The 14,394-nt window shown below is 46.3% G+C and overlaps 1 protein-coding gene across 1 annotated transcript in view; it reads right to left on the bottom strand.

The window, feature by feature from the left end:
- Positions 1 to 14,394, bottom strand: part of LOC107227721 (potassium channel subfamily K member 16) — a 99,443-nt gene that overhangs the window by 34,754 nt on the left and 50,295 nt on the right. Inside the window, exons 4-8 of the mRNA XM_015668939.2 lie at positions 8,934 to 9,090; positions 8,719 to 8,797; positions 7,632 to 7,783; positions 5,757 to 5,944; positions 3,462 to 3,621 (exon numbers count right to left, since the gene is read on the bottom strand). Of these exons, the coding sequence (XP_015524425.1) occupies positions 3,515 to 3,621; positions 5,757 to 5,944; positions 7,632 to 7,783; positions 8,719 to 8,797; positions 8,934 to 9,090 (683 nt within the window). The 3' untranslated portion in view covers positions 3,462 to 3,514. The remainder of the gene's footprint in view (positions 1 to 3,461; positions 3,622 to 5,756; positions 5,945 to 7,631; positions 7,784 to 8,718; positions 8,798 to 8,933; positions 9,091 to 14,394) is intronic.

Raw genomic sequence — 14,394 nt, 5'->3', positions numbered from 1 at the left:
CGCAACAAAAACCGGGAAAGTTCCGAGCATTGCAAATACTTTTTCCGTGTCTGGGAATCCGGGGGGCACGTAGCGTAGTTGGCAGTCCTGCAGCGGTTCCCTGCCTCGCAGGAAGCAACAAGAAACCAACTCGAAAACAACTTTAAAGTATTCCGACCGCCGCAACCAACGGCACCACCTCCAACACCGACTCTCCGAACCCTCCATCGAGTTCCTGCACCTTCTGTTACTTCCATCGTCGTTACGTCCAACGCGACATCCGGGAGATCGTCCTTCCGTTGCTTAGGTCGGTGACAGCTTTCACCTCCTTGATTTCATTAAGGCTTCAGAGAAGCCGCGCAATCGGGTCCGGCTACCAGGGCTTTTTAAACGTTTCGGTTGAAAACGGTTTCAACCTTTCGCCGTGTATCGCGAGAGGAAATTATACGAGCCAGGACTACTTGAAAATTCAAGGGTACGTTAAGTGGACGCGGCAGGCCATCCTCAACGCGAATCGTGTCAACTACCGCAGCGGCAAAGGTCAAACTGCTTTGGGTTTGATTATTACCCGAAGGTATCGGGCTGTTTAATCGACGTTAAAAATTCACGATCACCCACGAAAGAGCCAAAGAGCCGACGAGAGATTTCGCAACTAACTGCATCGAGCTTTGCAAGTATGTTATAATGTGGTAATAACATGGTCGGTACTACGACACTCGGAACTTTGTCATTTGGCAAATTGGAACACCCTCTTGCTCGCTTGAGTGCGAACTTGTCAATTACAGTTTATACTCAAGTAAGAGCAATTTCAAACAGCTTGAGATTTGCGGAAAAGAGGCAGTGAACTGATTTCTGCAATTTGTATGTATTGAATTTTATTTTTCCCTGAATGTATCTGTTAACGTAGCGATTTCCGTCCCGGATGTACATTATATTCATTTATTCCGCTCACAACGCCGTCTCGTGCGATTCAAGCGGTTAGTGAAAATGCATATACTTTAGCAACAAAGTCAAAGATGAGGTTGAAAACTGTGTATTAAGTATTCAAAGTTGAATATAAGCGGGAAAGTGTCTTCCGTTTAAACGCTGAATTAACATGTATTCATGCGCGATCAACATTTGCATGAATATCGTACTCATTTTGCATACGGCAGAACCCTTTTGGGTAGTGAGCTTCGAAGTTTAGCAGCGGTCTACCATCCGATTTCTAACTCTTCAACTTTTGGCGCTCCGCTCGCGTTTCAAGTAACATTACACGACAGCGGTACAAAGTAAACAGAAGAACGAGCAGGTTTCATTTGCGTATAGGTGTCCTGTCTAAGCGGTTTCTTACATGAAACTTTATTCGTGACAGATCACAGAGAAATATACCTACATAGAAAAACTGAAATGACCCGTCAAAAAATTGAAATTAACGGACTATTGAAAATCAATCCTTCCGCGTCTTACTCGGGCGTTAAATTTCCAAAGATATTCCAAGAACCAATCTGGAAATATTGAAACCAAGAATAAGTCTGCGTAACGAATCCGCCGTTTGGATAGCGGAAGTGAGATTTGGATGACGGCGCAGCGAAACACGAAGAGAGAAAATGGACACGATTAGGCCAAGCCTACGGCTGACCTTTCGAACGGGCACGGACATTAATCCGACCTGTCCACGTACTTCGCAAGACGTTCAGCCGTTGAGTGTCCGAAGAGGTTTCACAATTCTGCAGAAAAGTTTTCACCCCGTCGCCAAGACGCGTTTAGAGGTTTGCAGCGGCAAGTTATAAAATTTCATCAAAATTGTCTCACCTCTTTTACCAATGTCAAGCAGATACTCTTCTCGTCGGGATAATTGGTAGAAGAATATTTTCCCGATTGAATGTAGCAGGCTCTTCGCTAAAGAAAAATAGAAATCTTTCTTGCTCTACTGACAAAAAATACAAGGCAATGTTATTTTCGAAAATCAATGCAACTTTACCGCCTTAAATTTCACCACTGATCAATCTCGCTCGGTATCAACAGATCACTAGAATTTTCGACTTCTGTAGTTCAGAACTGTACAGAACGTGCGCGAAGTTTCCGTTTACCACTATGATTTCTACTTCGAAACTTTGAGAGATGAACTAAGCGGTTGTCGAACCTGCTGGATGAAAAATTATGGCACCAAGTGGTCGTATCGCGTTCACGATAGGTACAATATTAATAATAATAGACGAGCGACCGACGGCAGAGGTCAGCAGGATGTACAGCCGAGGGAGTGAGGTTCGTCGGAAAGTTACTGAGCGACGAGTTGGAAAGTGACCGAATTCGAGGTGGCCTCTAGATCAAAGGGGTTCCCGTCGAAGTGTCGCAACTGGTTACAGCCAAACGGTGACCTTCCAGTACCGACGGCTTTTATTTCCTCTAGCAACAGGCGTCGACGCCATGATTGGTGGAATTCAAGCGGAACCCGGAAGACTCCAGAAGGAAAAGACAGTCGGAAGAGTGAGAGGAAAAAATAGGTGGGAGAAGCTGGTTGAGAGGAGGAAACCGGCGAGAATAAAACGGGGCTTGAGGAGGAGGAGGAGGAAAAGGAAGAGGAAGTGACGCCGTTCCACCCGATGCGGTATATAGAGGAGAATATCGACAAAATTCGCCGATAAAACGAAGGATCAATGCCTTTCCGTTCCCAAGGACTCACGGCTTCGCCTCGCCTCGCAGTTCTTGCCGAGTCCGAGTACCGACGTGGAGATGCCCACCCTTTTCCATCCCTGTCCCCGTACAGTCACCCGAACTATTTTCCTGTTCGCACCAAGTTCGCCGTGCGCTTGGCACGGGTCAATTTTACGCTCGACTGTATCCGATGTCGTCGATTTTCACACGACGGTATCGGCAAACTTTCCCAGAACGTTTTTCTGCTCCCAACATATACGCGTATACACGCGGGGTAAGTTTGCGCGAGAACATACCGTATACGACACTGTGTCCGTATCGATTATTGCAAATTTTGGTGAAAGATGTGCGAATCGACCCGCAAGATAATATTCTCCCTTCAGCCGAGATCGCGCGGAGAATGAAAACAAGAGGGGAGAAGAAGTAGATTATTTTTTTACAACCAGCTGTTGCTCTCACGGCTGTGTTTATGGACCGATACCAAAACTTTTCGATATACGAAAATATATACGTTGGTATATTAACTTCCATCTCGTAGATGATCTACGTACACGGTTATTATCGCAAATGTTTACCTTAAAAGTCATTGTAAGACAAATATATATATATATATATATATATATATATACGTATATGCATATGTGTAATATATATACACATATATATACATGTATACATACGCGTGCGTGTTTGAGGAGGGAAGTTTGGGTATGGGGCGAGGGCTGCACAGCTCTGCGCCAGAGGAGATAAAACCCCCTTCGGGGTAATTAAGGGTTCACGACGAACGACACCGTCGAGGGTTGAGAAATTGTAAGTTAGATTGAACGTGACTCGGATGTACTCACGTGCTTCGGGTGTGGGTTGACGATTTTAGAGCTGCTGATGCCCGCCGCGTCTGTCACCTGTCGCACCTGAATATGTGTCTTAAGGTGCGGATGAGGGTCCGCCACTTCGCTATCACCTCCTCCTGCATCAGGTTGAAGCACATCGCTATCATGGCCATACCTGGAGCACAGAGATTGGAAAGAAACGGTGAAATTCGATCGGCAGAGATCGATACGGGGGACTAAATTCAGGTACAAGTATAAGCAGTGCTCGCACTTCTTGCTAATTGTTATTAATCGGGCGAATTTGAACGGGGCAGTTCTTCTTGAGATTCGGCGCCGTGCGTTTTATTTTTTTACTTTTTCCTTCTCTTTGCCAAACGTATATATACCCTGAAGCAGGCGATGAAAAGTAGTTTTCGACCGGCGAATGTATCATAGCAGAGTGTAGCGTTACGTGTTTATAGTTCCCCTCGTTTACAAACGGTCGGTCTTAAGCCACGATAAATAACGGCCAAGCTCGAGGTTTGAAAAACTAGGTAAGTAAGCACTGCAGTGCGGGGGAATAAATTGGCTGGATAATTGAAATGCGAATTGGTTTACATCTGTGATGATATTCAAAGCGTATATGCGCCACGGGCGAAGGAGGTTTTGGAAAAATATTCATTGGGAATAGCGGAACACCGGCTGGAGGGAAGTGAAAGAAAAGAAAAATTATACCCTACGCGATACACTCGCGCGTGGTGAGTCATGCAATGCGTTTCGAAGTAGATATATCGAAAATTTATTAAGTGACTAGAGTTGGGGATGCCGGCGGTGAGCTTGCGCGAAAGAAAAACACCGGTGAAATTCAAAATCGATGAATTTCAATCCCGCACCAGGCCGAGCTTACTCGTCGGAATGCCAACCCCGTTTCCGCTATTAGTCTTCATCTCCGTCTTGAAACAAACGAGTTTTTTTCCTATTCTTTTTCCGCCTCTCTCAGGCGATACGTTCTTCCGAAACATTTTCCACCCGCTTTGTTTCCCTTTGAGATCCGTTAATTAATTATTCGCGAGAGTCTGAAGAGAATCAATTTCTACTCACGTGCCTTTGTGGGTATAAATTTAACCGACGATTTGTGTAATCGAAAAAAAATTTTCGACGTGGGCGAGCCTTCGATCGCGTTCAATCTTGTTTCACAATCTAAGCGTGAATGTTTTTTTGCAAATAAGCTTTCAACGAACAACACACACAAGCAAAAAAGCTCACGAGAAATGCTTTGCGGATAAATTGCGCGGCGTTCACACCGTCTGCCGATGGTTGCATTCGCGACAAAATCCGTCGAGACGTTCGCGTATAGCGTGCATTTTCGCAATCGCTGCTGGGCGGTATTTGATTGAAAATCGAAAGAAGGTGAAGGGGAGGGAGGAAACACTTGCCACAAAACTCTCGCTGTCAATGCGAAGAAAAGTTTCCTTAATCCGCGCTGAACTACTTAATACAAATCTTATTTTCCGTCGAGTTCACCGGCGGAGTTCTTCATACTTGGCTACATCCTCGCCTGCGGAGTGCTTGAGAAAATTCTGATAAAAAGCCCAAAGCGTCGGACTAACGCTGACGAAGAAAAAGGAAATTGCGAAAGAAATCAGGGTCTACCTGCGCTCGGAAATTTGTTAGCACCTCGAATCACCGCATCGCAATTCCGTATTTCATGAGAAGAAAGCACTCTTATGGAAGAGGGAACGAAAATAGTTATCGAAATAACAAGATGTCAGTAGCGCGTAGAGCTTTTCAGATCCTCCGCACGGTTCAAGCCTTCATCATAACTGTTACCGCCCGGTGTGTGTTGGATCGAGCGTTCTCGATCAAAACCAACGATCAAAGACTCCGAGAACTAAGAAGGCTTCGTTATCGTTTTGTTTATAACCAAAAATCACCGTTCAGCTTTCGTACGATTATTCCCAATTCACCGACGCCAACTGTTCACACTTCATCGATCAATACGTCTTTCGAAATGTATACAGAATTGTCTCTACCCAAACGCCGGAATGATACACTTTTCTTCTCCGTCTTCTTCTTCTTCTTCTTCTTTGCCGAAAAGCAGCTCTACCTCTGATTAAATTTTTCTCATTCAGTGACCCGCTACGCGAGCAGCGGTGTTGATCGTTCGGAAATAAAATTCCAAAAATACGTTTCCGACTATTCTCAGATCTGCCTTTTTCCAAGACTTGCGTGTAATCGAATTTGGATTGCTTTCAGGGTCAGAGAATATTTCGCGGAGTTACGGTGCGTATACATCACGGCGTGAAAGGATAAAATAAAATAACAACTCACCCAGCATCAGATACAAGGAACAGAAGAGAAAGGAGAACTCGCTGATTCCCTTCGACGAATAAATTTCATCACTAGGTACGTAATCTCCGAAGCCAATGGTACTCAGCGATATGAAGCAAAAGTAGGAGGATTCCAAGAAGCCCCAGCCTTCCCACATCGAGAAGAGCATACCTCCGCCACACACGTACCTTTAAAGAAAATTGAGGTTACTTGGTGGTAGAAAAGGGCAAGGGGGTGGGGGCCGAGGATACGGATAAGGATAATATCCTACTGCTGGAAGTCACTCGGTCACGTTTTCCCGAATAAAACAATTGTCGAGTCAGGAAGACGTGTTAATGAAAGTACGTAATCTTCATCGATGCCAGCGACCCCCGATCGGTGACTCGGATTTCTTTACACTCCATAAAATCTGACCCTATATTATTCTTCCTCTATCCCGAATAATCGTAGGCATGTATACTGTACGAGCCATGGACAGGAGGGAGTTTTTCGATCCAGTTTATAAAGCATCCTTATCCTTAGGTATATATACTTTTACTCTCAAGTATAAGCAACGCGACATGACGTCTTATAGACTGAGATGCCGTCTTGATAAAACTTATTTAATAATATTCGTCGCTTTAGCATATACCGCGTGAGTCAGTCACCCCGCAGAAATACAGATAATTAAGACCCGGATTAATATTTAATACATATATGTAAACACGTATTTTTTATTTAAATCATTTTCATTCCTTATTTGGTTTTCTACTTAAGGTATGATGTTTGGAGCCAGAAAATGCAGTTTCTATTTTTCATACTTGATTTTAAGTCTATTTTATAATTTTTAATAAATATTACTACAGATATTACCCTACAGATAATAATCCTACCCCCGCCCCTCGTTATATCGCTATTCTTACAAAGTGTCTTCGAGGGTCGCGCTGCACTAGCTGAATCGGAACTGATATTATACGAGGAAAAATATTTCCTATTGAGGTTTATCGTGGGTTCCATGCTGTGCCCCGATTCGTAAGATCTGCGCTGCAGGGTTCTGATCCTGAGTAAAGTTGGCGGGTGAAACGGAAGATGCGACTCAGGCACGAGGACTTCGCTTACTGTTTGATATTCCTAGCCGATCGATCGAGCGAATATCCTCTTGATGGGAAGGCTCGTCGTACTTGAGCAATTCTCTGGGTTTTTCGCCTGTTCTTAAGTCCGGAAGCAAGAAATGTAAGACGTGCTTCAATGAATGTCCATTAATAACGAACAACTTTCTGTTTTAGAGATGGATGAGGGCAGCCCGGCCTCTTTTCTTTTACGGCCAAGCCTAAAGGATCCCGGAAAATAAATTCGACGGTTGCCTGACGTGACTCCTGGGAAATTCGCCCGGGAAGTTTCTATTAACACCCTATAAACCTAAGTAACGGTAAACCCATTGTCAAATACGCTTAAAACCAAAACACACATGTCAGGCTATCCGCGGCGTGCTGTTCGATCGATGTTTCCTGATGTCGTGAAACGGAAAAAAAAAGAATCGTAAGTTGTAAAAACGGCTAAATGACGGATGTGACGAACGAATTGGCGCTTTCAGAACGAACAAAATCAAACTCCATTCGTAGCGTTTCCCAAAGGATTCTGTAACGACTTTCAAATTCATCGCGATAATTGAAATGGATATGACCACTTTGACAGATTTTATTTTCAACGGGATTTCAAACCCCGTTACCTGATATCGCTTGGGTATGTGAATGCAGATCGATCGATCATAGGGAAAAAAATCGGTAATGGAGAAATTTTATCGAAACCAACGTGTAACAATGACGTACAAAGGTATCCTGCATTGCGTGAAAATAATCGACGACAAGTGGGAATGTTCATACACCCAAAACTCACCCAGCCATTATGGTGAGACACAAGGTGATCGGCACTGTCACGTTCTGCGGATCATAGCTACCTTCACTCTCCTCGTCACCCTCGTCATCGTCACCTGAGCTTCCCTGCTCGATACTGGATGTCTCGAGTTCCCCACCGTGTATTTTAACCATCTGTAAAATTGGATGTAAGATTAATCAGGTGTGAATATCGATGCGGCAATTTCAATGCTGTAACTTTTTTCACAAGACTGGCCTCGGCATGTATGAGAGAATGAATTTCAACTGTATCGAAGCTGTTCCTCCAAGGAGGCCATTATACACGTCCAAGTAAACAACCAATCTATCGACTAACCTAATCCACCTTGCAAAACGTCGGGGGAATTCTCTGCCGGAACTTGTACCGCCAGCTATATAGATTGCCTGATGCAATCAGCGCTAGAACAATCCTTTGGTGTCAAACTTGACCCCTGGGGACCGCGCCGATGTATATAGCCCGGCCAATTCCAAAACAGATATCTGCTCTATTCGTTGAATCGCGATCCGCCTCATTATCAATCCGCGCAGCAGCGTGATCCTTTAATCCGCTGATTCGGGGACGCCAGACAAAAAAAAAAACAAAAAAAGAAACAAAAATCTCGCAGAGGCTTACAGATTGAGAGGTGACTTGAAAGGATTCCGAAAAAGGTATAGAACACGCCAATCGTTGGTTCTTGCGTATTTTCCATCTGGTTAACCTACTCTGCATCTTTAACCTACAACCATGAGCTTGACGAAAAACTGACCAGCGCCCAAGTCCTGATCTTGAGATGAAAAAATTTCCTCAAGTCGAGCTTGGGATGCTCAAAATTTCTCCTCATGTTTTGAACACTCTCGAGTCACGGGAGCGCAGAGTCTCCGCAGTGATAAATCCCGTTTGTTTAATATCTCTGTGAAAAGTTTGCCCCGTTAGCTCAGGAGAATCCGCTTTCGGCGCATTGAGAAGGAATCACGTTTCCTGAACGCTCGCGTTTATCTAGCAGCAAAGGAAACGTCTTATGAAATTCCATCGGGGCAATGGCTGTCCCTGCTACGGAACAACTTTGAACCTCCGACGCGCAATAACCTACCTGCCATTGGTCTCTGCCGGCGGGGGCAACGTTCGTTCTAGGAGGCGGCGGCTCGAAGCGGCGGGGCTTTCTTCGACACCTGTGATAAGAACATGATCCCGTAAAGCAAAGTTTAAGCTGAGCTCACGTATGGGAGTTGAACGAAATGCGAACAAGCTCAGAAATATAGATCGTCTGCGGATGATAACTCGGATTAGGGGTTCGTTATACTCTACCTGCAGAGACAGCAGCGTGCATAAGTCCACTTGAAACTCCTCGCCAGGATGTCGCCGATGTTGCTGAGGTAGAGAAGGAACAGCGGCATTCCGGCAATGGCGTAAATGATTGTTGCTACTTTGCCCCATGCGGTTCTTGGCGAAATGTTTCCGTAACCTGAAACCATACGGGGATGATGTAAGTGCGAGTTACGAGCTTAGTTTGAACCGTACAATTGAAGGAACTTGAGACGGTATACTTCGAGCTCATTGCCAGATACCACGTCGTCAAATATTGAACTCTTGTCTTGAGTGGAGAAAGTAATTGTCGCAATCCTGCAGGCGGAATCTCAAACACTGTCTCCAAACTAACGAACGAACCAAACCCGCACTCTGAATTCCGACCATTAAACAGTACTCTGCGAAATTTCGGAACCTGCCAAACATTGTCGTCGAAATGAGCACCGAGTACAGCTTCCCCTGCGAAACGGCGTTTGATTGTCGCCAAACAGAAGCCGATACGTGAAAAACTGCTGAAACCCTCCTTCGTTGAGAGAAGAATGAAATAAAGTGGCGCGGTGACCGGGGAGGGGTTGAAAAAATAGGGTGGCGAGTTCGTGCAGGAACGCCACGGGGAGTTGGGATGGAGTATGGAGAGGAAAGGTGCAAAACCAATGCGATGAATCCCGCAAGAAATATCGGCGAGCCCCGATCGAACAGGGGGCGAGGAGGGTGAAGGAGGAAAAAACACATGCTCGCGGCGAAATGATTCGATTATAAATTACCACGCCCATGCTCGAAGTGGTTCCCCGGCAAACCTTCGGACTACAACCAAGTTTAGATTTTGGTTGCGAGCTCCAACAATTTTGCGAACCATGAATTTTTCGAGGGACTTTAGCTTGCTCCAATTTCGGACACATTCATTCGTCTCCCGGCATTCACTATATAAGGTCCGAGCTCTAACGTCTTACGGAAAGGATGATGGGACATGGATTACGAAAGTTTTCGAACGGCAACGGTCCGGCTTATGATGTTCGATTCTTTGCCCTTCAGATACCCTCGAGATAAGATCTCTGCTGGGTTCTTATCCCATCGCGATGACCCTAACGGTATACCCATCCTCGTGTGCATACCGGGTGTTTACTCTCGATGCGAGTGGTACGTATTGATGTTCCAATTCTTTTTTTTCTTTCGTCGTGAAACAAGTACAATTTTGAAATTATCGAGTCTTGTATAACGATTAGTACAGAGTAATCGCGGGTAAATGAAGGCAGCAAGACCACCGTCGTATCATCCGGCTTATCCTCCTGTGACCCAGAACCCAGAGACTTGGTCCAATTCCAGAGCCCAGGTTAATTCAATTTGCTAACTGGTGTCACTTAGCAGATAAGGACGTGTTCTCCGCTAATATATCCAGGTATATCTCGGGGCGGCGCAGAGGGAAAGGCGAAAAGGGATACGGAGCACGCCAACAATGGACAACGGTTTCGCCAAAGTGGGAGGCCCCTGATTTCGCGGCGAAGGGTACAAGAAGGGTTTGGGCGCGTCCCAAGGGGCCGCTACGCCGAAGGTCCAATCTGGATGAAAAGTAACACCATCGACTACTGTGACCTAACGTATCCCTCCCTCCGTGCATTCATCGCCCTTCTTCCTCCGATCCGCCTTTCAACGCGATTTCCCACAATCCAAGGCTTGGGACAACTTCTGGTTAATTATTTCGAGCGTACTGATCGAGATTTCGAATAACGTCACATCAAGTATGGCCATTCATCGCGCCCTAGTGTATCAATCCATAGAAATCCGGCCATTTTAGCTATACGCAATGCTATTCGGGGCACCGAGTACCGATGATTCCGAGATTTGTGTTGCTCAACATCGGCAGCGAAATTAAACAATGCCGTTCACCTGGGAGCACCCGGTATGTGACAAATGAGTCATCAAATGCTTCCATTAGTACGAATTCGCGAAACCGGGTTTTTCCTTATCTTTAAACTCGTAATTTGTCTCGAAACAAATGTTACGGACCATTTCCAAGTTAGATTATATCGATTCGATTTTTGGGGAGACTGCAATAACCTCGGCTGTCAACCGAACGACAAGTTTTACCGGTTGAGCACCACCGTGACACCTGCGCGTGTATTTTCAGGCACAAGTGCTGCCTAGTTTTCCAAGACGATTTTTTATACACCGTCAAACCGGGGAGCCGGTTTTCAAAGGCTTCGAGTATTTGCCGATGGATCAATGCGTTCCGCCAATAGCCCGAGAGCGAAATGGTGAGCGAAGCATACTGCTTACTGCTTACGGCTTACTGGTTCCTTTTTTATATTATTTTTTTTTTTACTTCGGGGATGATTAAGCTCGCATATAAAATTCAAGTAGCACCTGCACGGCAAATGAATAAATGGTAAAAGCAGACGAGCATTCGAAATCCTTTTGTATAAGCCACGGATAAATCAGACGCATTGTAAATGTCAACACGCCCTGTCGATGCCCATGTTCAAACAGCGATGAATAATTCAAAAATCTAGAGGAAATGAGTCGCGATTATTTCTACGGGACGTGTTTTTCCAAGCGCAGCGCCTGCTGGTTTCCTTTTGATTTACGGGAATCCTCCGACCCCCGATGATCGGCAAGTCAATTTAATCGTGGATTTTTGTGAGGCTGGAATTATATGTATAGCTGATGCGAGCCTCTTATTCTGATTAAAGAGCGCTGTCACTCGCAGCAGAATCTCATTCCACGCTTCGCGTAATCGTCCTTTTAATCAGTGTATATACCTAGCGAGAAAAATATTACATACGTCGTGTTAAATAATTTCCTCGCTGTGCGCATCTACCAAACTGCGCACGACGGTGGTGTAATAAAACTGCGTTATTAAAAAATTCTCTCTCGAAGGTATAAACGGAGTCATTGAAAAATGCCCCCATTCAAGGTGGCGCTCTATATACATACATACTGCACCGTTAATAAATTTGAAAATATGTCGTCCCATCCTATTCTCTTTCCAAATTTTGGCCTCACAATATGGCAATCCGTCTCTCCCTCGCGTTCCCACTCCTACTCCTCCTCCTTCTCCTCTCTCTCTCTCTCTCTCTCTCTCTCTCTCCATAGCCGGGTCCTGGAGGTGACATCACAGCGGGTAACGGACTGGCTTAATTTACATCGTCGATACCACATGTTATTATCGATACAACGTCGAGCACAGCTGAGATCATTGGTCGGTTCAGAGGAGACGGATAATTTACAATTGGGTAAAACCGTACTAGAAACGATGGATAAGGAGTAACTGTGACTGCGATATTGGGCAGCGCGTACAGCATAATGATAATCAAGCGGACTGGTTCCTGGTCGTGGAAAACAAGTCGAATCGTAGAAAAGTGGTACGAAGCCCCGACGTTTTCACCGCGCTCGCGATATTGCCGGGCGTCGATCCGCCCGCAGGTGATACCTCGTGTTTTCCATGGGCAAATACGCACCCCGTGAAGACAACGCGAGCAGCACCGTTTATTTAGAGTTAGATAGGGAAATGAGATAGGAAGGGTACGAAGGTGGCTGGAGTGGAGAGGCGACACGAGGCGTTAGAGGGCTGGCCATTTTCGCAAACGCTTCTCAGAACGAAATTTTTCCTTACCAGGGGAAAATTGCTTTTCTTCGCACGCGACGCGAAGAAGCAGGCGAAGACGCTTCTTCCGCATCGCGTCTTGAACATGGCGTTGAAAATAGGGCAACGAGCGGCGTCGAGAACGCTTGCGACGACGGGTATTCATATTCACGAGAAATAATGCTCGCATTATCCGTCACGCGACGTTGTTGCAGCCCCTGACACTCGTCGAGATATCACTATCCGCGCTCTCTACCAGCTCTTGGAATCCGCACGTGATATCGCGTAGCGTAATACAGGTGAGCGATACGAAAGGCGCGATTTCACCTCTGCGGGAAAAAGGATCTATCAAGAATCGCGCGGAGGTTGATATCCGAATTGTCTGTCCGACGCGACGCTGTTTGTTCGGATAAACTTGGAGATCTTGACGGGACGTCAAGGAGCGAGGGTGTCGGAACGAGCACATCCCTCCGAGCGTGACGCAATGGTAAAAAATCATTTCTACCGGAGCCGAATTTGCCGGGAAATTGAATCCCGCGGTGTACTTTTTGCGCCAATCGACGCCGTCCTATCAGCTGCAGAATTCGATCCTTCTCGAGACATCCTGAGACATAAATGATTCGTTGATCACGTACGCGGTTCGCGAGATAAGCTGACGAGAGCTGCGCGAGAGCCGGTCTAACACCCGCCCCGAGTGACGGTAATAACCCCGTGCCTCGGCTCTTCTTCGGGGGGACAGGTGGGTAGGTTGACTTCATCCCTCTCCGGTACTCGCCTAGTGTGCTTTCCACGGAATAGGGCAGAGCAGGAAAGATGGCTCGCGGGCTCGATGGCATACGTAAGTAACCCTATCATTCTTTCATCCCCTTACGCAGGCGTGCCCACCTTCCAACCCCCGTCTCGTTGAGCTCGGTGTCTATCCCGGTCTTGCACGTTCACAAAATATGCAAAGGAGGAAAGAGCGAGGTGAAATGGAATTTCTGCGTGCTAGGCAAACAATGTCAGGATTGGAATTGGTGGCTCCTTGCGTTCCGTCTGGCGTTGGGGGCTTGGTCACCTTGGTGTACGCGATGAAACGGTTGTGGCGATATTCGCCAAGTATAATCGAAGGTCGTGACCGCAACCGGCTTTAAACAGAAGTGCTTCGAGACACTGTCGCATCCTCAACCAATGAAGTGTAGTGCCAAGTATTCGAGTATTCAAACTTCCGTCGTGTTCTTTCTCAAAACTAGTTCAACGTCGGATTTTAGTCGTGAATTGGACAGTCGAAAACGTAAAGAGTCGAATCGAGGAACGCGGTGCTTTGTCAAGGTGAGGGTCAACGGTGCATCTACCACGTCGATCCGATTTTCCGAGAGGAAGGAAAGGCAAGCGACGTGCTACTTTCAACATCGGGTACTGTATTATTCTTCGATCGGGGAAATCCCCGAGTGCTTCCGCGGAACTCCTCCCCGCCTCAATTCCCCTAATCCCATTGTCATACGTAACCGAGTCCCTGGTGCCGGGAGTGTCAAGGGATCCGGCAGTTTTACGGATAACTCAAGCCGGGCACTTGCAATGCGGGACTTGAACTCGAGCAAGGAAGTAGAGGAGCAAACTGCAGCGAACCAGCCAACCAACGAGCCGGCGAGCACGCGTCTAGCCATGCTCTCATTACGAGCTTCATTAAAATGCACAGCCCTCTACTGTCCTCGTGCTACCTGGTGCTGCGTGTCTCTGTTACGTCCGGGTTGTTCCGAGGGAAGACCGTTCGCGAATTCCTCGACACGAAGCCGCCGCCACGCCGGGGCTGATGGAACTCGGGATGGACCCGAAGCGCCGACAAAGCTTCGAATACGTGACGAAATTTTATCAACTCAAATGTATGAGAAGAGTTCTCGC

Source organism: Neodiprion lecontei, chromosome 3, assembly GCF_021901455.1.
Source record: "Neodiprion lecontei isolate iyNeoLeco1 chromosome 3, iyNeoLeco1.1, whole genome shotgun sequence".
Lineage (NCBI taxonomy): Eukaryota > Metazoa > Arthropoda > Insecta > Hymenoptera > Diprionidae > Neodiprion > Neodiprion lecontei.
This window is presented reverse-complemented; position numbering and strand designations above follow the sequence as displayed.